This window comes from Micromesistius poutassou (assembly GCF_964030765.1).
Source record: "Micromesistius poutassou genome assembly, chromosome: 9".
Classification (NCBI taxonomy): Eukaryota; Metazoa; Chordata; class Actinopteri; order Gadiformes; family Gadidae; genus Micromesistius; species Micromesistius poutassou.
In genome coordinates, this window is record NC_140279.1 from 9,529,653 (window position 1) to 9,555,303 (window position 25,651).

A 25,651-nucleotide genomic window follows, 5' to 3' on the forward strand; every position below is an offset into this window, starting at 1 on the left:
TGTGTGTTGGTGAGACAGTGTGTGTGTTGGTGAGACAGTGTGTGTGTCGGTGAGACAGTGTGTGTGTTGGTGAGACAGTGTTTGTGTAATTCTTTTGAGTTTGCTCAGATGGTAAAGACACAACGAGAAGGACATCTATATCAGGTAGGATCACACGCACGCACGCACGCACGTACACACACACACACACACACACACACACACACACACACACACACACACAGGCCTGAGAGGCTAGCTGTGCGGGCTAACAGTGAGGCTATTGTGTGTTATACTAGCTAGCATCGGTGCTAGCTAAGCGTTGTAGCATGTTGAGCTAGCGGCTTCCTCTGGTGTGCTGCTACCTCTGAGCTGTTGAACAGCTGTTAGCTGCTAGCCCTCTGCGGCGGGCTGCTGTAGACTGTAGCGTGTTGGGCAGCAGTAGAACCTCCAGGTTCTCCAGGTTCTCCAGAGGACTCCATGGCAACCATCTAAACATCTGAACCCTCAGGAGAAGGTGTCTGTGCTGGAGGTCCCTCATCACCGGGGGTCTCAGGGGTCTTCCTCCTCTGGGGGGGGGGGGGGGGGGCAGAGAATATGCTGCTGACCCCCTCTGAGGTCTGTAGGGCCGCCTGGTGCCCCCCCCTCTGACGTCTGTAGGGCCCCGGAGCCGGTGGGGCGGTTTATTGACCCCCGACCCAGAGGTCACACACTGGCTCTACTGGTCTCTCTCTCTTTGATCACACACACCCCTCCTCCACTCAAACACATGCACGCACATGAGGACACACACACACACACACACTAAAGTTCTAACTAACCATTTGGAACGGTTAGTGAGAACCGACAGTAGAAGCACATTCTTCAGTCCCTCCTAACTCACCCTGATCTACCGCACAACGCTGTGGTCGTACCACTCCTCCCCGCTGCAGTGCTGGGATGATGGGCGGGCTGCTGTTCTCCTGGGTGCTGCTGCTGGTGGCCTGGGACCACGCCCGGGGGTCCGGGGGCGTCCTGGACGTGGTGAGGGGGCGCTGGGCCTTCCTCTCCCCCTCAGCCCTCAACATCAGGGTGGAGGAGGCAGAGGACTGCAAGTTGGAGGTGGTGACAAACGAACCGATAACACAGAGAGTTGGAAGACTCTCTCCACAGGTAGAGACCACGCCCCTTCACACACCTGGACAGGTATCACAGGTAGAAACCACGCCCCTTCACACACCTGGACAGGTATCACAGGTAGAGACCACACCCCTTCACACACCTTGATAGGTATCACAGGTAGAAACCACACCCCTTAACACACCTGGACAGGTATCACAGGTAGAGACCACGCCCCTTCACACACCTGGACAGGTATCACAGGAAGAGACCACGCCCCTTAACACACATGGACAGGTATCACAGGAAGAGACCACGCCCCTTAACACACCTGGACAGGTATCACAGGAAGAGACCACGCCCCTTAACACACCTGGACAGGTATCACAGGTAGAGACCACGCCCCTGTTATCCGGTGTCTGAAGGGGCGTGGTTCATATTTATTATCTTGCACCTCAGAGAGCAAAACTAATTCCTTGTATGAGAAAACCTACTTTGTAATAAATTTGTGTCTGATCGGATTCTAATAAACTCTGTCTGTGCAGCTGTGATTGGCTCTGAATCAGTCTGGTCTGAGCCGGTCTGATCTAGTCTGGTCTGGTCTGGTCTGGTCCGATCTGATCTGGTCTGGTCTGGTCTGGTCCGGTCTGATCTGGTCCGGTCTGATCTGGTCTGGTCTGGTTTTGCAGGTGTTTGATTGCATCTTCCAGGAGGAGGAGGTGAAGTACGTCCACAATGGGAGTCCTCTACTGGACCGGGACTCTGTGAAGCTCAGGGTCTACAGGTGAGACACACACACACACACACACACACACACACACACACACACATGAGTGGTGAATGAGTGAGGTTCTAGTGAGGTTATGATACCAGCAGTATTACTCATGGTGAATGAGTGAGTGGTGAATGAGTGAGGTTATGATACCAGCAGTATGACTCATGGTGAATGAGTGAGTGGTGAATGAGTGAGGTTATGATACCAGCAGTATGACTCATGGTGAATGAGTGAGGTTCTAGTGAGGTTATGATACCAGCAGTATTACTCGTGGTGAATGAGTGAGTGGTGACTGAGTGAGGTTATGATACCAGCAGTATTACTCATGGTGAATGAGTGAGTGGTGACTGAGTGAGGTTCTCTGCAGGTTCTCGTCCTCCTCCACGGTTTTGCAGACCCTGGTCCTGACCGTCAGGGTCCTGGAGGGGGGGTCCAGTCTGGTCCAGCTAGGCTCCGCCCCCCTGGTGGTCCTGGGGTTCTATGGACGGTCCGAGCCAATCAACAGCTCCGTCCTGTCCATCACCCCCCCCGAGGGTGTGGCCTGCTCAGTGCGCCTGATGACATCACAGAGCGAGCTGCCGTCCGCTGGCCGGCTGATCCTGGGGGAGGAGTCCTGGAAGGGGGAGGAGTCCTGGCAGGAGAAGGGTGACCAATGTTCTCCTATATCATATAGTTAGTTAGTTATACGATAACCTCCTCCTATATCACAAAGTTATAATAAGTACTATATCCTCCTATATCATATAGTTATAATCAGTACGATAACCTCCTCCTATATCATATAGTTCTAATAAGTACTATATCCTCCTCCTATACATACAGTTCATACCAGTAGTATATTGATAATGGTCTTATGACTGTGATGCTGACCCTGGTAACTGACCCCCTGACCCCCTTGACCCCTGACCCCCTGACCCCACAGGACCCCAGGGCCGGGAGGGGTCAGAGTGCCCGGGGAACCGGCCCTGCCTCCACGGCCCCCCGGGGCCCCAGGCCCTGAAGATGGGCTGCCTGGAGTTCTTGGGGGCGGGGCTCCGGTACCAGCACCTCCGCCCCCCCTCCCCCCAGATCGACTACATCCCCCTGAGGGTGGAGCTCCGGGACCACGCCTCCAGGACCCTGATGGAGGTAACACACCCCGGTAACATAACACACACCCCGGTAACACCACACACACCCCGGTAACACCACACACACCCCGGTAACATAACACACACCCCGGTAACATAACACACACCCCGGTAACATAACACACACCCCGGTAACACCACACACACCCCGGTAACACCACACACACCCCGGTAACATAACACACACCCCGGTAACACCACACACACCCCGGTAACATAACACACACCCCGGTAACACCACACACACCCCGGTAACACCACACACACCCCGGTAACACAACACACACCCCGGTAACATAACACACACCCCGGTAACACCACACACACCCCGGTAACATAACACACACCCCGGTAACACCACACACACCCCGGTAACATAACACACACCCCGGTAACACCACACACACCCCGGTCGGTTCTTCATGGTGAGTTACCATCTGTTCTTCATGGTGAGTTACCATCTGTTCTTCATGGTGAGTTACCGTCTGTTCTTCATGGTGAGTTACCGTCTGTTCTTCATGGTGAGTTACCGTCTGTTCTTCATGGTGAGTTACCGTCTGTACTGTGGCCGCCCAGGCGGAGGCGGTCTGGGTCCCGGTCCTGGTCCAGGGTGCGCTGCAGAACCAGCCCCCCCAGGCCTCCTTCATGGCGTCCTTCCTGCTGGAGGTGGACCAGTTCATCCTGACCCCCCTGACCACGGCCGCGCTGGACGCCTCGGACCCCGATGGCCCCCAGAGCAGCCTGCTCTTCAACATGACGGCGGCCCCCGCCCAGGGCTACCTGGCCCACCTGGACGACCCCACCCGGGCCGTGAGCTCCTTCAGCTGGGACGACCTCCACCACATGAACATCGCCTTCCAGCCGCCCAGCGGCGGCCACACCCACCGACGGAACCTCCAGGTACCACCTCTTTGATTGAAAAAGGATGATGATGATGATGATGATATCCTTCAGTAACCTTGGATACTCAGTGGTGGTTGACGGGGTCCTTACCTTGGAGTGGACCCTGCTCTAGGTGGAGTTCCAGGCCATGGACCTCTCGTTCGCAACCAGCCGCCCCATCCTGCTCCACATCTCCATCAGGACCACCGAGACCAACGCTCCGCGAGTCTCCTGGAATATGGGTCAGTCAACACCCCTCAGAGCGCACTTAACTAGTCCTGGTGACGTCATCAGACCATTAGTTGAGTCTGGTTAGTCCTGGTGACGTCATCTGACCATTAGTTAGGTCTGGTTAGTCCTGGTGAAGTCATATGAACATTAGTTAGGTCTAGTTAGTTCTGGTTCGCTGACGTAGCCCCGCCCCCTCAGGTCTGGACCTGCTGGAGGGCCAGTCTCGACCAATCACGTGGGAGGAGCTGCAGATCGTGGACAACGACAACATCGAGGCGGTCCGGCTAGTGGCCGTGGACGGGCCGAGGCACGGCCGCCTCACCGTTAGAGGTAACACACAACCTCAGCACACCACAACCTCCCCACACCACAACCTCACCACGTGGACGGCTCACCCTCAGCGGTAACACACAACCTCCCCACACCTCACCACACCACAACCTCCCCACACCACACCACAACCTCACCACAACCTCACCACACCACAACCTCACCACACCACACCACAACCTCACCACAACCTCACCACAACCTCACCTCACCACACCACACCACACCACAACCTCACCACACCACACAACCTCACCACACCACAACCTCACCACACCACACCACACAACCTCACCACACCACAACCTCACCACAACCTCACCACACCACACAACCTCACCACAACCTCACCACACCACACCACAACCTCACCACACCACAACCTCACCACACCACACCACACCACAAACACCCAACCTCACCACCCGCTACACTAGCCCTCTAGCCCCGCTACACTAGCCCTCTAGCCCCGCTACACTAGCCCTCTAGCCCTGCTACACTAGCCCTCTAGCCCTGCTACACTAGCCCTCTAGCCCCTCTACGCTAGGGATTCCCAGAGGGGCAGGACTCCAGGCGGGTGTGGCTCCCAGGGGGGGGGGGCTCCCAGGGGGCGTGGCTCCCAAGGGGAAGGGGCTCCCAGGGGGCATGGCTCCAAGGGGAAGGGGCTCACAGGGGGCGGGGCTCCCAGGGGGTGTGGCTCACAGGGGGCGGGGCTGCCTCCGTCAGCTCCACCAGGCCAGCCGGTCGGCTGCCCAGCATGTGTTCCCAGTCAGGGGGAAACATACTGGAGGCCTGGGGCCACACACACACACACACACACAGACACACACACACACACACACATAAATTCATGGTGCTGTGCACAGACAACAGCTGCTGTCCCCTAACAGGTCCTCATCTTACCGGGGGACAGAGGGTGAGGGGGGGGGGGGGGGGAGAGAGAGAGAGAGAGAGAGAGAGAGAGAGAGAGGGAGAGAGAGAGAGGGGGAGAGAGGAGTCCATTTTACTCTAACTGTTCTCTTGTTCCAACTTCTACCCAAACAAAGTTCCTCTCAGCTCTGGACCAATCAGAACGAGGCAGGCCTTGTTGTGGGTCAGCTGAGAGTTCTGTTCCACTGTCCCCCCCTCCAGGGGAAGTTCTGCTGGTCCACACACACACACACTCATACACACACACACACTCATACACACACACACACACACACACACACACACACACACACACCACCGTGATACTCTCACACACACGCACACATGTGTGTGTGCATGTGTGTTGGGCTGGGTTCCAGTCTAATTAGCGGCTACGCTAATGAGAGCGGTGCTAGCCACTGCGGCTGCCTCTCACTGGACAGAGCTAGCTGCTAGCTCTAGCTTACAGCGTGCGAGCTAGCAGGCTAGCTGTGACTCAGCGGTTTTGGGGGGTCCTCAGTCCTGTTTGTCAATAGACATGTTTGTCTGTGTCTGTGTGTCTGTCTGTGTGTCTGTCCCTCTGTCTGTCTGTCTGTCTGCCTGCCTGCCTGTCTGTCTCCAGGCGTGCGGGCCCTGTGGTTCTCGGTGTCTGACCTGCGGGCCGGCCGGGTGGTGTACCACCACTCAGACAGCGACTCCACCCGCGACCACATCGTGTTCCGCATCACCGACGGCACCCACAGCCTCCGCCACCGCTTCCCCGTCCACATCCTGCCCAAGGACGATGCCCCCCCCTTCCTCGTCAACAACGTTGCCGTGGAGACGAGGGAGGGCGGAGCCGTGCGCCTGGAGGACTACATGCTATTGGCCGCCGACCTGGACTCCAGCGATGACCACATCCTGTTCCAGATAGTCTCCGCCCCCCGGGCTGGCCGGCTGGAGAGGCGGAGCTCCACCCCCAGTCCAGGTAGGACAGGAAGTAGAACAGGAAGTAGGAAGTAGAACAGGAAGTAAGTAGTAGAACAGGGAGTAGGAAGTGGAACAGGAAGTTGGAACCATACCAACTCCACACTAGAAGATGTGCTCAATGGACGTCATACTGCGCCTCTCTAACCAGTCATTCACACAGTCATTCACACCCTGTCGGTGTGTCCGCCGTGTAGACGACAGCCAGTCTGGGCCCTGACCTGTCTGTCTGTCTGTCAGTAGTGAGCAGTCTGTCTGTCAGTAGTGAGCTGTCTGTCTGTGCAGGGGTCCCGATAGACCGGTTCCTCCAGAGGGACCTGTCCCAGGGCCTGGTCTACTACGTCCACTCGGGCCAGGAGGTCTTTGAGGACTCCTTCGACTTCACGCTGTCTGACTCCCAGAGCCCCCCCAACACCTCCCCCCCCCAGGTGAGGCTAACAATAACAAACTGTGACCTTTAACCTGTTGAGCACACACACAGGGACAGATACAGTGTGTGTGTGTGTGTGTGCGCCCCCCAGACGGTGGTCCTGCAGGTGTTCCCTGTGAAGGACCAGGTCCCAGAGGAGGTGGGCGGCGCGGTCCGGTCCCTGAGGGTCCCGGAGACGGAGGTGGTCCTCCTGACCCGCGCCCAGCTAAGCTTCAGGGACCCAGAGCGGCCCCATGCAGACCTCACCTACCGCCTCACCGCAGCCTGCAGCAGCCCCGCCCGGCCCGGGTACAGAGGGACACAGGGGACAGGGGGGACACAGGGGACAGGGGGGACACGGGGGACAGGGGGGACACAGGGGACAGGGGGGACACAGGGGACAGGGGGGACACAGGGGACAGGGGACAGGGGGGACACAGGGGACACAGGGGACACGGGGGACACAGGGGACAGGGGGGACACAGGGGACAGGGGACACAGGGTACACAGGGGACACAGGGGGGACACAGGGGACAGGGGACACAGGATACACAGGGGACAGGGGGGACACAGGGGACAGGGGGGACACAGGGGACAGGGGGGACACAGGGGGACAGGGGGGACACAGGGGGACAGGGGGGACACAGGGGGACAGGAGGGACACAGGGGACACAGGGGACAGGGGGACACACAGGGGACACAGGGGGGACACAGGGGACAGGGGGGACACAGGGGACAGGGGGGACACAGGGGGGACACAGGGGACAGGGGGGACACAGGAGGACAGGGGGGACACAGGAGGACAGGGGGGACACAGGGGGACAGGGGGGACAGGGGTGTTGCAGACAGACAGGTAACCCAGTTGCTGCAGACAGACAGGTAACCCAGGTGTGTTGCAGGCTGATGGACGCTGGTCGTCTCTTCTTGACGGACAGCAACAGCTCCATGAAGAAGGACCCCATGGTGCCGGTGCTGAAGGCCTTCACCCAGGTACTCACCCCCCCCCCCCCCCCCAACATCACACATGACAGGTACCCCCACTCCCCCCCGACCCCATGACAGGTCCCCCCCCCCCCCCCCCCCCCCCAACACCACACTGGCTGCGCTCTGAGCTTCAGGACCTCTGCCCCCCCAGCATGCGGTGGACCACCTGAAGGTGGGCTTCATGCCCCCTGTGGAGGACATCGGCCCGGACCCCCTGCTGGTCACCTTCACCTTCTCCGTCACCGACCTCCAGGGCGGCTCCGTCAGCGGCCTCAGCTTCAACATCACCGTCCTCCCGGTGGACGACCGGCCCCCCGAGGTCAGAGGGCACCTGGTACCACCCACCTGGTCAGGTGACCCCACCTGGTCCGGTCAGGTGACCTCACCTGGTCCAGTCAGGTGACCCCACCTGGTCCGGTCTGTTGACCCCACCTGGTCAGGTGAACTCACCTGGTCATGTGACCTCACCTGGTTCGGTGACCCAACCTTGTCAGGTGACATCACCTGGTCCTGTGACCTCACCTGGTCCGGTCAGCTCACCTGGTCCTGTGACCTCACCTGGTCAGGTGACCTCACCTGGTCCCGGTGCTGGTGATACCAGGTACCAGTTCAGCCTTTCCTCTGCAGGTGTACACCAACCTGCTGCAGGTGGAGGAGGGTGGGGGGGTGTTTGTGACGGAGGAGCACCTCCTGCTACGGGACGTGGACAGCCGGGAGGAGGAGCTGAGGGTGGAGGTGGAGGCGGAGCCCCTCCACGGCCGGCTGGAGCTCCAGGGCCGAGCGCTACAGCAGGACCAGAGCTTCACCCTGGAGGACCTCAGGGGCCTGAGGCTCAGGTAGGCTGGAGGCCTGGAGACCTGGAGACCTGAGGTTCGGGTGAGACCCAACCCTCTAGAGTCTAGACCTACCCTATCTCCTGAGTCATGAGTGGCACTTGGCTAAAGACCCTAGTGGGTCCTGGTCCAGGCAGAGCAGTCTGGTCTTCAGGGTATTGGCCTCCCAACCCAAATCAAATCATGAGATGAACTCCAAGAAGGTAGACCTCTTGAACATAGACCGACCTGGAGGGGAATAAGCCAGAGATACTAAAGATGATTTGCATAAGGACCAGTAGGACCAGTAGGAGCCAGGAGTAGGACCAGTAGGAGCCAGGAGTAGGACCAGTAGGACCTAGCCTGGTTGGCACGACTTTCCAATGTTGATACTCAGCATTGGGTCTGGCCAAGACGTTAAGAGAATCCATTTCTCAAAGCGCATCCTTCAAACCTGGTTTACCCGCCCCCCTCAAATGCCTCAGTCTGCTATTGGTCGAAGCCAGAATAGGCGGTGTCGAAGCTACCAGCGGGGCTAACTGGTAGATTAAACTCTTACCAAAGCCGGTCGGGAGCAAGGCAAATACATCTTTCTTTTCTATAAATGCCTCCAGGGCTGCTCTCTGCTCGGTTTTCAATACAAATGTCCGGTTGAAATCTTTCAACACAGCATCGACTGCTGTGTTGAACGCTGTCCGCTGCTCCATGCTGCTGTTTACAATGAGGTTCCGGTCGCTGCTCTACAGCGTCACTTACTTGAACACGCCTCTACCCAGAGCCGTTGGAGAGGCTCGACGTTGATTGGCTCTCGAAAAAGAGGGTGGAGTTCCCGAAAATTCGGGAGACAGAAATCGAGTTAATAGCACGGTTGGCCAGACTAGAAGTCAGCAGCGCTTTTGCGAGGCGTGACGTCACTAGTGTGGGCGCGACCAGGCTAAGTAGGACCAGTAGGAGCTAGGATTAGGACCAGCAGGAGCCAGGAGTAGGACCAGTAGGACCAGTAGGAGCCAGGAGTAGGACCAGTAGGAGCCAGGAGTAGGACCAGTAGGAGCCAGGAGTAGGACCAGTAGGAGCCAGGAGTAGGACCAGTAGGAGCCAGGAAAAGGACCAGTAGGAGTCTGGAGAAACTCCTTAAAGAGGCCTTGTGTGTTCCTCTGTTCTAGGTACGTCCATGATGACTCTGAGACCACCGAGGACTCCGCGGCCCTGAGGGTGACGGACGGGCACAACACTGCCAGCGTCCGTCTGTCCATCCAGGTGACCTCACAGTGGCCTCACAGTGACCTCAGGGCAGCCCCCTTGATACACACTGAACAGCCCACCGGGGAGTAGGGCTGCTATGGTGGTCAGCATCCTACCTGCTGCTGTCCAGGTGCTCAGGGGAACGTTCAAGGGGAACATTCACCTGGAACGTTTCCCTGGTGTTCCTGGTGTTCCAGGTGAATGTTTCCCTGGTGTTCCTGGTGTTCCAGGTGAATGTTTCCCTGGGTGTCCAGGTCAATGTTTCCCTGGGTGTTCCAGGTGGCCCCGGTGAACGACGAGCCCCCCCAGCTGAGCTGGGGTCTGCGGGGGGAGCTGAGGTGCGAGGAGGGGGGGCGGGTCCAGGTGAGCCTGGACTACCTGAGGGCCACGGACCCGGACAGTGAGGACTCCAGGCTGAGCTACATGCTCACCCGCCGCCCAGCACGCGGCCAGTTGCAGAACCAGGGCCTGGAGGTGGAGCGCTTCACCCAGCAGGACCTGCTGCTGGGACACGTCTACTACGTCCACACCGGTGAGGACCCCTAGACCCCCGCCAGGGGGGCCTCTAGACCCCCACCTGGGGCCAGACCACAGGCAGCTGTCTGGTCTATTTTATTTATTTATTTACTTGATAGGGACAATGCTCATTGATTGACAAAAAAGTTTCTTGCTGTAAAGAAGCCAGAGTTAGCTGAAATGCTAATTTCCATCTGTTGTCCCTAGCCAGATCTCAAAAGGCAACCTTAAATACAATGACTGATAAAAGATAAAAGATGAAACTGAAATTAAAAAAACTATATAACACACCATCAAACTGATGCTGATATTGCACGCCTCAAGTATGTATACAGAAATAAAAAAATGTAATTATTTTCATATTTAAGCATTTGGTATATGGTTACATATTTGATTTTCCCTAATCCAAACTTTGAGTTTGTTTTTACGAGTTGAAAGGCTGTTATATTCCCTTACTCATTGGGAAGACTATTCCTATAGTTGGTGGCTCTGATTGAGAAGGCTATGAGTCCAGTCCAGTCTGGACTCACTGTGAGTCCAGTCTGGACTCACAGCCTGGACTCACAGCCATAGGCATCTTTAGCTTTTGAGTTTCTTAAGGAGTTTATGGTGTTCTCTACTTCTAGTTCAGTAATATCCTCAATTTTGAAAATGGGTTTGTCATGATCAATAGGAATGTTCACTATATTACTAATAGTGAAATTATGTGCCAGTTCCTCAACTGACTGGATAAAGAAAATTGTTAAAAGTGCTAGCTATAATGTCATCTTCTCTGGTTATGATTCAGTTTAATTTCAGTTCAAGTGCCTTTGTGCAATGCTGAACGTCTCTTCCAATTAATTTATTGAGATTCTTCCAGATTAATTTCCCATTTCCCTTTGCGTCATCAATTACTTGTATATAAAAAACATTCCTTATGTTCCTTACTACTCTATTTCAAAGGGATGTATAGCTATACTTCTAAGACCTGACATAAGTGCAGTCTTTAGTAAGGAATCTTTGTCTTCTGTTTCCAGAGAACCTGATTGAGCCAAGGTGGCGTATTTTTTTGTCTCGATCTATTTGTCATTCTACTATAGGATGATATTATTAACAGTGGTTAAAACTGTTGCAACTATTCTCTATGTTGATAAAAGATCCGTCCAGTTGATATCATTCAAAGCTGATTTGAACTTGTCCATATCATTTTTAGGAATTCTCAGGTGATATGCCTACTGTTTCACAGTAGTTGTTTTCTCAAAACGTTTTTTTGTTCCCTTCCCAATAGTATATTATGGTCAGATAAACCTGTTAATAAGTTACGTGATTTTGTTATCCTTTCCGGTCTGTTTGTGAACATTAAGTCCATTTGTGTCTGAGAGGAGTGAGTGATGCGTGTGGGTCCAAGAACCAACTGGGTGAGATTGAACTTGTCTGTTATGTCTTTCATTTTTTTTCGGTCTGAGTTGTTTTCCCAGTTTATATTGAAATCTCACATTAATATTAGTTATCTTCTTTCGACGTGGACCAGTCTGGACCCCAGTCTAAACATAAAGACTGTGGTCCAGCCTAGACCACCTCTGTAGTGGACCGGTCCAGTCTAGACCCCCTCTGTAGTGGACCGGTCTCAACATGCAGCTGTCTTCTGATTGGTTGTCCTGTGTGCAGGCGGAGAGGTGGGGGCGGACCCTGTGTCCGACACAGTCACCCTCATCGTGTCGGACGGAGAGGCAGGGGGGGCGGATGGCTGTTGTCACGGAGACGCCCCCCCGCCTCCCGCCCCCCTCCATGGGTCACTTCCTGTGTACGACCTCAATGTCACCGTGCTTCCTGTCAACAACCAGGTCCCCGCCATAACCATGGGTACGCCGCCTCCTCACTGTCGCCACAAAGTCACCACCACAATGTCATCACAGTGACGTCACCACCACGATGTCATTACTATGATCTCATCACATTTATGACAACACTATGATGTCATCACCACGATGTCATCACTACGATGTCATCACTATGATGTCATCACAGTGACGTCACCACCACAATGTCATCACCATGATGAAATCACCACAATATCATCACTACCACACACACACACACACACACACACACACACACACACACACACACACATACACACACAAAGGGCGGTGTTGTCACAGAGCTGCTGTCCCCCAGGCGGCTCCCTGCTGGCGGTGGAGGAGGGGTCGTGGGTCTGTCTCTGTGGGGGGGCGCTGGGGGCGCTGGACGCAGACAGCCCCCCCGATCTGCTGACCTTTCACCTGGAGACCCCCCCCCTCCACGGCTTCCTGGAGAACACCCTGCCCACGCCCGGATACCAGAAGAGCAACGCAGGGCTGAGCATCGGTCAGTACTGGTACCCTGGTGACCCCTGACCCTAACAACCCCTGACCCTAATGACCTCTGACCCTAGTGACCTCTGACCCTAACGACCCCTGACCCTAATGACCTCTGACCCTAACAACCCATGACCCTAACGACCCCTGACCCTAATGACCTCTGACCCTAGTGACCCCTGACCCTAATGACCTCTGACCCTAGCCTCACCTGGTGACCTCTGACCCTAACGATCCCTGACCCTAACGACCCCTGACCCTAACAACCCCTGACCCTAGCGACCCTTGACCCTAACGACCCCTGACCCTAGCTTCTATCTCCCCAGACTCCTTCAGCCTCTCCCACCTCACCCTGGGCTACATAAACTACGTCCAATCAGAGCACAAGGGGGTGGAGCCTATTGCGGACCAGCTGTCAGTCAGCGTGAGTGACGGGCTCCATCGCTCTGCCCCCTCGACCCTCCTCATCACCATCACCCCGACCAATGACGAGGCTCCGACCCTCCTCCTCACCAACTTCACTGTAAGCCCAACACACACACACACACACACACAAAAACGCACATGCACACACACGCACACACAAATCTATATGCACTCACAGACACACACACACACACACACACACACACACAAACACACACACACACATATGTATACACACACACACACCCATCTATAGTCACACATGCACACACATATACTGTATATACACACACACACACACACACACACACACACACACACACACGCACATATATACGTATATACTGTATATAAACACACGCACGCATGCACATATATACAGTATATAAACACACACACATACATATACATATATATATATATATATATGTTGATGCACACCCCCCCCCCCTGTGTGTTGAGTGTAACTGTCCTCCGTCAGGTGGTGGAGGGGGGGCTGGTGGAGCTGGGGCCCTCGGTCCTGGACGGCCTGGACCTGGACGCCCCCCAGGAGGACCTGACCTTCACCCTGCTTGCCCCCCCACTCCACGGCCTCTTGCTGAGGGGGGTCCACGGCCGCGACCCCGCCCGCTACCGGGCCCTGGCCCCCCACCTCCTGCTGGGCCTCGCCCTCACCTCCCTCACCTCCGTCACCCTCAGCCAGCTGCACCAAGGTGGGAGTCAGGGGTCAGGGGACCCAGTGGGGGCGGAGTCAGCGGTCAGTAGACTGGGCTAGGGGCGGAGTCAGGGGTCAGGGGACCCCGGTGGGGGCGGAGTCAGCGGTCAGTAGACTGGGCTAGGGGCGGAGTCAGGGTTCAGTAGTAGTAGTGTTGAGACCCCCTGTCATGTTAGGTTTAACTTCATGCTACATGCTACATGCTACATGCTAAATGCTATCAGTGGATGCGCCGTGTCCAGAACTAACAGTCAACTCATACAAGAAACATCAGACAGGAAGTGAGCGTGGTTACCGAGTCAGGATGAGGAGGCGGGACATATCTGCGGTGCTGTGACCCCTCCCCCCCAGGCCCTGCCCTGCTGTACCTCCACGACGACTCGGAGGGCGCGGAGGACCGGCTGGAGCTGCAGCTGACCGACGGGCGGCACCGCGTCCGGGGGGCCGCCGCCGTCAGGGTGCTGCCCGTCAACGACCGCCCCCCCCGCCTCCGCACGTAAGACCCCCCCCCTCCCCCTCCCCCTCCCCCTCCCCCTCCCCCTCCTCCCCCTCCCCCTCCTCCTCCTCCTCCTCCTCTTCCCCCCCCTCCCTGCGATGGGACCCCCGACACCAGCCCAGAGGGATTCAACCTGTACACAGACATGTGGCGGGTCACACACACACACCGCTGTGACACACACACACACACACACACACACACACACACACACACACACACACACACACCACCGTGACACACACACACACCGCTGTGAAACACACACACACACTCAATGTTCTTTTGAGTGACTGACCTGCAATTTGCTTTTGCATCCTTGAATACGTCTGTTTCTGCCCCCCCCCCACCCCCAACCCAACACACACACATCAAAACACACACATATGTCACTGGCGGGGTGTGTGTTGTGTATTGTGTGTGTGTGTGTGTGTGTGTGTGTGGGGGGGGGGGGGGTCTGTGGGGGTGGTACAGCAGCTCCTGGCAGATGTCCCCGTCCCTGTCGTCCGCTCGCCGCCAGCCTCGGCTTTCGTTCCGTCTGAGCGCCGCTCGCCAGGCACTCCGCGACTCCCCCCCCCCCACGCCCCCGCCCCCCCCGCCCCCCAGCGGCCCGCCTCGCTCATGTCAACAGATCGTCTGGAGAACCGAGTTATCTCCAGACGGAAGCTGAACATCACCAAGATTACAGACTGAGCCTGTCTGTTCTATCTGTTCTCTTTACAGACAGACAGGTACTAGAGGGGGAGACAGGTAGAGGGAGAGACAGGTAGAGACAGGTAGAGGAGGAGACAGGTAGAGGGAGAGACAGGTAGAGGAGGAGACAGGTAGAGACAGGTAGAGAGATAGGTAGAGGAGGAGACAGGTAGAGACAGGTAGAGAGACAGGTAGAGGAGGAGACAGGTAGAGGGAGAGACAGGTAGAGGAGGAGACAGGTAGAGACAGGTAGAGAGACAGGTAGAGGAGGAGACAGGTAGAGAGAGAGAGACAGGTAGAGACAGGTAGAGAGACAGGTAGAGGAGGAGACAGGTAGAGACAGGTAGAGAGACAGGTAGAGGAGGAGACAGGTAGAGGGAGAGACAGGTAGAGGAGGAGACAGTTAGAGACAGGTAGAGGAGGAGACAGGTAGAGACAGGTAGAGAGACAGGTAGTGGAGGAGACAGGTAGAGAGAGAGACAGGTAGAGGAGGAGACAGGTAGAGACAGGTAGAGAGACAGGTAGAGGAGGAGACAGGTAGAGAGAGAGACAGGTAGAGGAGGAGACAGGTAGAGGTAGAGACAGGTAGAGAGACAGGTAGCGACAGAGACAGGTAGAGAGAGAGACAGGTAGAGACAGGTATAGGCAGAGACAGGTGTTCATGGGGGTCTCTGTCCTCAGGAACGGGGGTCTCCGGGGGGTCTCCGGGCGCAGGCTGGTCAGCAGCGCGGTCCTGGAGGCGGAGGACCTGGACACGCCCCCAGACCAGCTGCTCTATGTCCTGGAGGCGGGGCCACGCCTCGGCACGCTGCAGCTCAGGGTGAGACCAACACCACGGGGGGGGGGGGGGGGGGGGGTGTTATTGCGGTGTTGAGTGTGGCGTTGTGTGTGCTGTTGAGTTGTGGTGTTGTGTGTGCTGTTGAGTTGTGGTGTTGTGTGTGCTGTTGTGTGTGGCGTTGTGTGTGCTGTTGTGTTGTGGTGTTGTGTTTGCTGTTGTGTTGTGGTGTTGTGTGTGGTGTTGTGTTTGCTGTTGTGTATTCTTGACCCCTGCTGTGTTCCTCAGCAGAGCGGTTCTGATTGGTCGGTTCTCTCCGCCGGTCAGAACTTCACCCAGGAGGACGTGGACCTGAACCGCCTGGTCTACGCCCCCCCCGGGGTCAGGGGTCATGACTCCCCCCCCGGGGTCAGGGGTCATGACAGCTTCAGCTTCCACCTCAGCGACGGGCAGAACGACTCGCCATCCCAGAGCTTCAGCATCTCATTGCCCGCAGCCGCCCCAGGTTAGCACCGGGGCTACGCTATGCTAGCTCCACAGGCTACGCTACGCTAGCTCCACAGGCTACCGCTGCGCTAGCTTCACAGGCTACCGCTATGCTAGCTCAACAGGCTACCGCTATGCTAGCTCCACAGGCTACCACTTAGCTAGCTCAACAGGATACCGCTAGACTAGCATAGCATTAGCATTAACCTGCCAAACCACATTAGCTAGCATGGAGCTGGGCTCCCTGCTACTCTAGGTTAGATGAGGCTAACTAGCTCGGGCTAGCCTGAACTCAGGAACCCTGAAATATTAATACCTCGGCATCTCCTCGCCGACCGCCTCGTTGCACGTTGCATGTTAGCCTCGGCGCGCAGCGCTAGCGTCCCGGTGCGGCGCTAGCCTCCTAGCCGCTACATTATTGAGCAGCGCGTGAACAGGATGAGGAGGTGCAGCTGGCACCAGTCCCGCTCCTCCTGCAGGGAGGAGGTGAGGACCTGACTGAGGCCTCCTCAGGAGGTGAATAATTAACGGGCCGGGGGAGAGACCAGCTGTTTAGAAACAGTTTAGTCTCTCTCTGTCTCTCGCTCTCTCTCTCTCTCTCTCTCTCTCTCACCTCTTCTGTTCAACAGAAACAGATTTACATTTGGTTTCTGATTCAAATAAAAACAGATCGACTTTTATATAATTTTACAATTTTATATAATTGAAATAGAAACATAGTTACTGTTTTGTTAATGATTAAAATAAAAACAATAACATTTAGTTTCTGATTCAAATAGACAAATAAACTATGATTAAAAATCCTAACTGTGTAGTTAATCATGAAAATATAAACTCTACTGTGTAGTTTATAATTAAAATATAAACTCTACTGTGTAGTTTATAATTAAAATATAAACATATTTACTGTGTTGTTTATAATTAACACTGCAATACATCATATCTCTTTCTGATGCCCGGTGTCCGGTAGTTTGACCTCTGACCCTGCAGTAGTGACCTTTGACCCTGGAGTAGTGACCTTTGACCCTGCAGTAGTGTGATCTTTGACCCTGCAGTAGTGACCTGTGACCCTGCAGTAGTGTGACCTTTGACCCTGCAGTAGTGACCTTTGACCCTGCAGTAGTGTGACCTTTGACCCTGCAGTCGTGTGACCTTTGACCCTGCAGTAGTGTGACCTTTGACCCTGCAGTAGTGTGACCTCTCACCCTGCGTTCCCCAGGGCCCCTGGTGCTGCTGAGCGGGGCGGTGGCCCTCCAGGCGGGGGGCCGGGCGGTCCTGACGACAGACGCCCTGCTGGCGGGGGACGGAGGGGGCCGGGCGGAGGCGCTGCTGTTCAGCGTGACGGAGGCGCCGCTGCACGGGGTGCTGCACCTGGCCCAGCACCCCGGGGTGCCCCTGCTCGCCTTCACCCAGCTGGACGTCTCCGCCCACCGCGTCTGCTACACCCACGACGGCCGCCACGGCCCCCCCGACGACGGCTTCAGGTACAGGGGCCCAGACTAGGGGCGAGACTAAGGGCCACAGGGGGAGAACCACATGAGCCCCCCCCTCACTGAGGGCCACCCCCCTCACAGGAGCCTCCCCTCACTGAGGCCTGGGATAAGAACAGCCAGAGTACACAAGAGTCTCTGGGGGAGAGAGAGAGAGAGAGAGAGAGAGAGAGATAGAGAGAGAGAGGGGATTCCTCTTAGAGCCAGAAGTATTCTAGCAGCCAGCGCTACCTGCTAGCCAACACGGCTACTAGCTACTGAGTCACCATTAACTGACCAACCATGAGCAGGCCTGTGTGTGTGTGTGTGTGTGTGTGTGTGTGTGTGTGTGACAGCAGATGATGGATGGCCATTATTAGTGGTAGAACAACATGGACGCCCTGGTTGGGCCGGTTGGCACGGCGACCGCCTCAGATGGGCGCCGTGGCAACCATCAGCTGGCAAATGTAGTGCCAGATGTTAGACCAGTGTGTGCGTGTGTGTGTGTGTGTGTGTGTGTGTGTGTGTGTGAGGACCAGAAAGACTTGGCATGTCGCTGCACTCAGGACTACTGTACGCACACACACACACACACACACATACACACACACTAACCCACCTGAATCCTCTATCGGTCGGCAGCTTCCTGGTTACCAACGGCGACCAGACGGTCAGCGGGCGTGTGTCGCTGCTGATTCGTCATGGCGACCGTGTGGCCCCCACCCTGACCCGCAACGGCCCCCTGCGGCTGGGGGCGGGGTCTGTGGGGGTCATCCCCCCCGCCCTGCTGGCCCTCAGCGACCCGGACACGCCCCCCGCCCGCCTCCGCTACGCCGTGACACGCCCCCCCCGCCACGGCACCCTGCTGCTGCTGGGCCACGCCCCCTCAGAGGGCCACGCCCCCCCAGAGGGCCACACCCCCTCGTTGCTCAGCTTCACTCAGGACGACATCGACTGCCAGGCGCTGGCCTATAAGCACTGGGCAGGAAGTCCCGCCCTCACGGACACGTTCCACTTCCTGCCGAGCGACGGAACCAACGAGGGCTTCCTGGAGGCGGGACGGCTGAGAACGGAGCCAGCAGAGTTCATTATAGAGGTACACACACGCACACACACACACACACACACACACACACTAAATCAAACTGTGCATGCACAGACACACTCAGACTCACAAATGTGTATGCACACACACACACACACACACACACACACACACACACACATACATACATACATACATACATACATACATACATACATACATACATACATACATACATACATACATACATACATACATACATACATACATACACACACACACACACACACACACACACACACACACACACACACACACACACACACACACATTATAAACACACTATACACCCAACCACACTCACACTACATGAGACACCAGACATTCTGTGATATACGTTAGACCGCAGCACCATTTGGTGGTCACAACATGGAACTGCATCCACAAGAGTGACTGACAGACAGACAGACAGACAAACAGACAGACAGACACTAAGATGATAAAATATATATTAATATATTTTCTTTTTATGAATATAATTATTCATATGAATATGAATAATATATGGGATATATATGACCTTAGTAGGACCATCCCATAATAACCAGTGCTGAGACCATCCCATAATAACCAGTGCTGAGACCATCCTAAATAACCATTGCCGAGACCATCCCATAATAACCAGTGCCCCAGGCCCCTCCCATAATGGTTCTGTCCTCAGGTGGAGCGGTTGGACCTGCGCCCCCCCACCCTGGCCCGGGGGGGCCGGCCCAGCAGGGTGCTGGACCTGGGCTCCGGGAGGCAGGGCGTCCCCCTCGGCCCCCTCCGGGCCACAGACCCCGACTCCCCGGACCCCCTGCTGGAGTACATCATCACCACCCCCCCGCAGCACGGAGCCCTGGAGAACACCCTCACAGGTCAGACAGACACACAGACACACAGACAGACAGACAGACAGACAGGTCTGAGAGACAGACAGACAGACAAACAGACATACATTTAGACAAACAGGTCTGATAAGACAGACAGACAGACAGACAGGTCTGAGAGACAGACAGACAGGCAGACAGACAGGTCTGAGAAACAGACAGACAGAGAGACAGACAGGAGTGATAAGACAGACAGACAGACAGATAGACAGGTCTGAGAGACAGACAGAGAGAGAGACAGACAGGTCTGAGGAGTCAGACAGACAGACAGACATGCAGACAGACAGGTCTGATGAGGGCCTGTCTCCTAGGCGGCTCCATCGTGGGCCGGTTCACCCAGCAGGATGTGGACCAGCGGGCCGTGGTCTACCTGCTGCCCCAGGACCTGGAGCTCACCACAGACCGCTTCAGCTTCAGGCTCAGAGACCCCGCGGGCAACACCGGACCCCCCCAGAGGTACTGACCCCCCCCCCCCCCCCCCGAGGTACTGACCCCCCCCAGAGGTACTGCCCCCCCCCCCCCCCCCCCGAGGTACTGACCCCCCCCTGAGGTACTGACCCCCCCCAGAGGTACTGACCCCCCCCACCCAGAGGTACTGACCCCCCACAGAGGTACTGCCCTCCCCCCCCCCCAGAGGAACACACTAGCCTACTTAATAACCTTGTTTTATATCATATATATTTAGTACAATAAACATTTTATATTCACTATAATATAAACTATACATATAGTATGTATCCAGTCATATATATTACTAATATATATATAATATACATAAAATACATAATCACCAGGATTTGATGCTATGTGTGTGCGTGTGTGTGTGTGTGTGTGTGTGTGTGTGTGTGTGTGTCTGTGTGCGTGCGTGTATGTGTATGTGTGTGTGTGTGTGTGTATGCATGCGTGTTCATGCGTGCGTGCGTGAGTGCATGCATGTGTGCGTGTGTGTGTGTGTGTGTGTGTGCGTGTGTGTGTGTGTGTGTGTGTGTGTGTGTGTGTGTGTGTGTGTGTGTGTGTGTGTGTGTGTGTGTGTGTGTGTGTGTGTGTGTGTGTGTGTGTGTGTGTGCAGCCTGCAGCTCACCTGGTCGCGGGTGCAGCTAGCGGTGAGCTGCTACCGGGTGTGTGAGGCGTCTGGCCGGCTGGCGGTCCGGGTGGTCCGCACCGGGGCCAGCGAGGACCCCGCCTACGTCGCCATCCAGGTCAGCACATCACATCAACACATCACATGACGACCCCCTTCCTCTGGTCCAGTGATAGACAGGAAGTGACATCACATGTGTCCCCCCTGGCAGGTGGAAGAAGGAAGCGCCAAACTGGACCAAGACTTCAGTCACAGCAGTGCCAAGCTGATCCAGTTTGACCCGGGTCCGAAATACTGCTAATACTGAATACTACTGAGAACTACTGATACTGAATACTACTGAGAACTACTTATACTGAATACTACTAAATACTACTGAGTACTACTGAATACTACTGACTACAACCAGAGCCCGTCTTGGCACTTGGCACATCGCTATTGAGCCCCATTGTATCTAACTTGGTTGCAGTTCCATTAGAATTCCACTGGGGGTGATTGAATGAGTGCAGATTGAATGGGGGTCTATGGGGCTAGACGGCTAAATGTATCTCTTTCACCTGCTTCTCGTTGAAATATCGCAGATTTTATTGTAGTTTCCGCAAGTTCAATATAGATTATAGTTATTTTATAAAAGTTGAATGAATGAGTACTTATGTCCTTTCGATTTCTTGCCATTGTTGGCCTGAAGCTGAATCTGAAGCTGAAGAAGAATCAGAAACAATATCTTAAGGAGGACTTTCCGTCTAAGTTAATTGTCATATATTATACGTCATATTGTTACATAGTATATTATATATATTATGTATGCGGAAGTGCCAAAGTGACTCAGAACTTGCCATAAAGCAGGACCTCTTTTTAGAACAGATAAGTGAACTTAAATAATTCAATATTCAGCTGAGTGTATTATCTTAGCCCCTTTTGAATGCAACTTTTCAAATTACAAAAAATGACACCCTGAGAAAGGTGGAATTTGCTGGTGAAACCCTGTCGACTCCCATTCATTCTGCACTCACATGGACAGAGATGTGTTACCACAACCAGTTCAGAAACCAGAAGTTACCAGAGAGCAGTGTTGGGGAAGTTACTTAAAAAGTAGTGTTTGCTCGTTACTCGTTACTTCTTAAAAAAGTAATCCATTACTTTACTTAGTTACCCTCTATGTCCGCTTCGCCCGTGCCTAAAACCGCCACTGCCTCCATCCCTCAAAAGTTACCGTTGGTTGCTCCACCGCGCTTGCCATGATGACTGACTGCTCTCTGCAGGCTATCAGCTGAGGCAGTGTCGCTGTCAAATCTGTCCCTGGGAAAAGTAACGTTGTGCCCAACTGAAAAAGGAACTACGTTTCGTTACCATATTTTCAGTAGTAATGCGTTACACTACTTTTACCTGAAAAAAGTAGTTACGTTTACACACAACACTGCCAGAGAGTGCCAGTTCTCTTCCTAATAGACATTCTCTGCTACTACTGAATACTACTAGTGAAGATACTACTGAATACTACTACTACTTAATACTACTACCACCCCTGTGGATACTAGATGTTTCCAACATGACCTCCTGACCTCCTGACCTCCTGACCTCCTGGTGCTCAGGGGTCAACGAGAAGACCTGGACCGTCTATCTCCATGACGACCAGCTGGAGGAGAACAGGGAGAGCTTCAGGATCACTCTGAGTAACCCTGACAACGCCGTCCTGGGCCCCCGCCGCACCGTCACCGTGGAGATCATCGACCCCAGAGGAGGTGGCCACGCACACACACACACACATACACACACACACGTACACACACACACACACACACACACACACACACACAGACACTGACACTGACACAGACACGCACAAACACACAAACACAAAGCAGTGCATTGTGGGATGGATCTGAGTTTACCTCCTGTGTGCTCAAGGGTCATGTGACCCCGAAGATCTGAAGGCGGAGGACGAAAGCTCCACCCCTCCCCCACCCCGCCATGCAGAGGAGGAGGAGGGGCCTATCACAGACATAGAGGCGGAGCTTCTGTGGGATAGCGACGCCCCTCCTGGTCGGGGTGATGTGCCCCGCCCCAACGACCACGACTATGTGGAGGAGATGGAGCCCCAAGACCAGCCGCCGCAGTACCGCCTCAGACCAGCGGGGGGCGCCAGAGCTGCACCCCACTGGAGGGTGAGACCCAGGAGTCAGGGGGTGAGACCCAGGGGGGGTGAGACCCAGGAGTCAGGGGGTGAGACCCAGGGGGGGTGAGACCCAGGAGTCAGGGGGTGAGACCCAGGGGGGGTGAGACCCAGGAGTCTGGGAGGTGAGACCCCCAGGCTGACTGTAGCGTTTCTCCCCAGGAGGACGCCGCTCACACTGGGACCAGGGACCGAGTCTGGACCGTAAGAACACACCTCCTCCTCCTCCTCCTATAGTTGCTAGCTGTCTGTCTGTCTGTCTGTCTGTCTGTCTGTCTGTCTCCAGTGAGGTTCCTCCCTGTCCTCCTTTAGGTCCATAGTCTGGGGTCCTCCCGGTTCCAGGAGGGTCCGGCTCAGAATAGGACCCCCCAAGTCCCCCAAGACCCCATACAGGAGCCCCCACACACACACCAGACCAAGGTACACACACACACACACACACACACACACACACACACCAGCTACCTGTGTCCTCCCTGTAACCACGGTGACCATGTCCCCTCAGCTCCCCCAGGGTACCGGGGGGTCGGAGGTCAGGTGTGGGCGGGGCTGGATGCTCCACAGTGGGAGGTGCTACCGGCTGGGAGGGGGCGTGGCTACCTGGAGCAGCGCCCAGAGGACCTGCTCCCTGCTGTGAGGACACACACACACACACACACACACACTCACATGCTGTACTAATACAGTGCAGTGCTGTAGTAATACAGTGCAGTACTGTAGTATTACAGTATAGTACTGTAGTTACACAGTACAGTACTGTAGTAATACAGTACAGTACTGTAGTAATACAGTACAGTACTTTAGTAATACAGTACAGTACTGTAGTATTACAGTGCAGTACTGTAGTATTACAGTACAGTACTGTAGTAAGCAGTCTTTGTGATTCAGGTTCGGCGGCGGTCTGACGGCCGTCCACTCGGGGAAGGAGCTGGCCTGGCTGTGGCGGTTCGCCGGCCGCACACCCTTCTGGATCGGTGACTGCCTTACCTTACCTTACCTTAACCTTAATGTAACCCATTCACACCTCATCACCTGTACCTTACCTTAACCCATTCACACCTCCTCACCTTAATCTTACCTTAAACCATACACACCTCCTCACCTTAACCCATTCACACCTCCTCATCTCAAACTTACCTTAACCCAGACACACCTCCTCATCTTAACCCATTCACACCTCCTTACTTTAAGGTGTTGACCTCCTCCTCTCCGTGGTTCAGGTCTGACTGGGGGGCCAGGCAAGTGGGTGTGGCAGGATGGGCGGAGCCTGCAGTTCTCCAGGTTGCGGCCGCAGCCGGGGGGGGACCTGGGGGGGGTCCCAGGGGGGTCCCAGTGTGTTCTGGTCCAGAATGCACGGACCTGGACCCCCGCCAGCTGCACTGAGGAACCACAACACTCATACATCTGCTCAGCCTCACCCTGACCCCTCCACATGAACACCTGAGCCTATAACACCTGAACTTATGAACACATGAACCTATGAACACATGAACCTATGACCCTATGAACATGTAAACCCATGAACACATGAACCTATGAACACGTGAACAGCTTAACGTATGAACACATGAACACACAAACCTATGAACACATGAACCTATGAACACATGGACATCTGAACACATGAAAACATGAACCTATGAACACATGAACATATGAACACATGAACAGCTTAACGTATGAACGCATGAACAGCTTAACGTATGAACATGAACAGCTTAACCTATGAACACATGAGCCTATGAACACATGAACACACTCCATTGTTTCCACCCTGCCTCTGTGCCTAGATCCATCCATTGTTGCCATAGTGACATAAATCCTACTGTAGGAGATTCTCACGATGAGTCCTGAAGCCTGTTCTGGTTACCATAGCGATGGACACCATGGTTACATGGTATATCATAAACTCATTATAAACAATGCTACTTCTTCTATTTTTCATTGTTGTCTTACATCAAGGCTTCTGCACCGCCTGTATGCTACACACGTTTAAATAAATCTGGGCTCATGAAACTGTATGACAGTCAATATTTACCCTGAGTAGTTAAGGTAGTTAGGGCAGATCGAAAGTAGTTATTTTTTTTACAAATTCTGACATATTCACATGATGTTTTTTAAACAACAATGTTCATATATATGCATGGTCCCTATCAAATAAACCAATACATAAATAAAGGTAAACTTTAAGGTTAAGTTAAATGTTAAGGTACACGTTAAAGTTAAAGTTAAGTTTAAGGTTAAGGTTAAGGTATTTTACAAGTGCCAGGCCAAAGAGAAAACCTACTCACTACTGGAGAGATATACGTTACAACATGTTTTGTTTTCTGCCTTCTTGTTCATCCTTTGTGGGTTATGTGGTTTGTATCTCGACCTTTATTGACCGTACTTTAATAATATATATTATTATATTATATTATTATTATGGAGATATTCCTGCACCACTCTCGGTCACCACTAGAGGGCGGCGCCTCCCTGCAGATATTATCAGCAGATTCAGTCAGTGAGTTAGTGTCCGTGGCGGTATGTATTGGGCCAGATTCCTCCTCCCTCCGCTCCTACAGAGCGATACTGCAGCAGAGCGCTCTATGGAGCATGGTATGTTGATCAGGTTAATGAGGATGGTAGTGTGATCAGGTCATTGATGAGGATGGTAGTGTTATCAGGTCATTGATGAGGATGGTAGTGTGATCAGGTCATTGATGAGGATGGTAGTGTGATCAGGTCATTGATGAGGATGGTAGTGTGATCCGATTATTGATGA

The 25,651-nt window shown here is 54.4% G+C and overlaps 1 protein-coding gene across 3 annotated transcripts; it reads left to right on the plus strand.

Annotated features, from left to right (window-relative positions):
* frem1b (Fras1 related extracellular matrix 1b) lies at positions 1-24,906 on the plus strand. 3 transcript variants are annotated; one of them, XM_084473397.1, is made up of 36 exons: positions 1-144; positions 912-1,131; positions 1,767-1,861; positions 2,220-2,497; positions 2,775-2,980; positions 3,559-3,882; positions 3,998-4,106; positions 4,294-4,425; positions 5,957-6,301; positions 6,586-6,728; positions 6,822-7,018; positions 7,609-7,699; positions 7,845-8,012; positions 8,321-8,529; positions 9,669-9,762; positions 10,027-10,279; positions 11,911-12,105; positions 12,421-12,609; positions 12,926-13,122; positions 13,507-13,738; positions 14,092-14,236; positions 15,611-15,749; positions 15,993-16,209; positions 17,410-17,674; positions 18,302-18,755; positions 19,426-19,621; positions 19,945-20,089; positions 20,703-20,832; positions 20,926-20,998; positions 22,307-22,456; positions 22,623-22,900; positions 23,050-23,091; positions 23,200-23,307; positions 23,393-23,520; positions 23,776-23,861; positions 24,108-24,906. In XM_084473397.1, exons 2-36 carry the CDS (start codon positions 919-921, stop codon positions 24,308-24,310), a joined length of 6,429 nt encoding a protein of 2,142 aa, XP_084329523.1. In that variant the 5' UTR covers positions 1-144; positions 912-918; the 3' UTR covers positions 24,311-24,906. The 3 variants fall into 3 exon arrangements, with proteins under 3 accessions (XP_084329523.1, XP_084329525.1, XP_084329524.1); XM_084473399.1 differs by having other exon boundaries at positions 22,623-22,879; XM_084473398.1 differs by having other exon boundaries at positions 15,996-16,209.
* Positions 24,907-25,651: the final 745 nt, after the last annotated feature.

Coding starts and splice junctions, on each gene's coding strand:
- frem1b (XM_084473397.1), top strand. CDS start 919: ATGATGGGCGGGCTGCTGTTCTCCTGGGTGCTGCTGCTGGTGGCCTGG. Junction 1,862..2,219: donor GTGAAGCTCAGGGTCTACAG/GTGAGACACACA, acceptor GGTTCTCTGCAG/GTTCTCGTCCTCCTCCACGG. Junction 17,675..18,301: donor CCCCCCGACGACGGCTTCAG/GTACAGGGGCCC, acceptor ATCGGTCGGCAG/CTTCCTGGTTACCAACGGCG.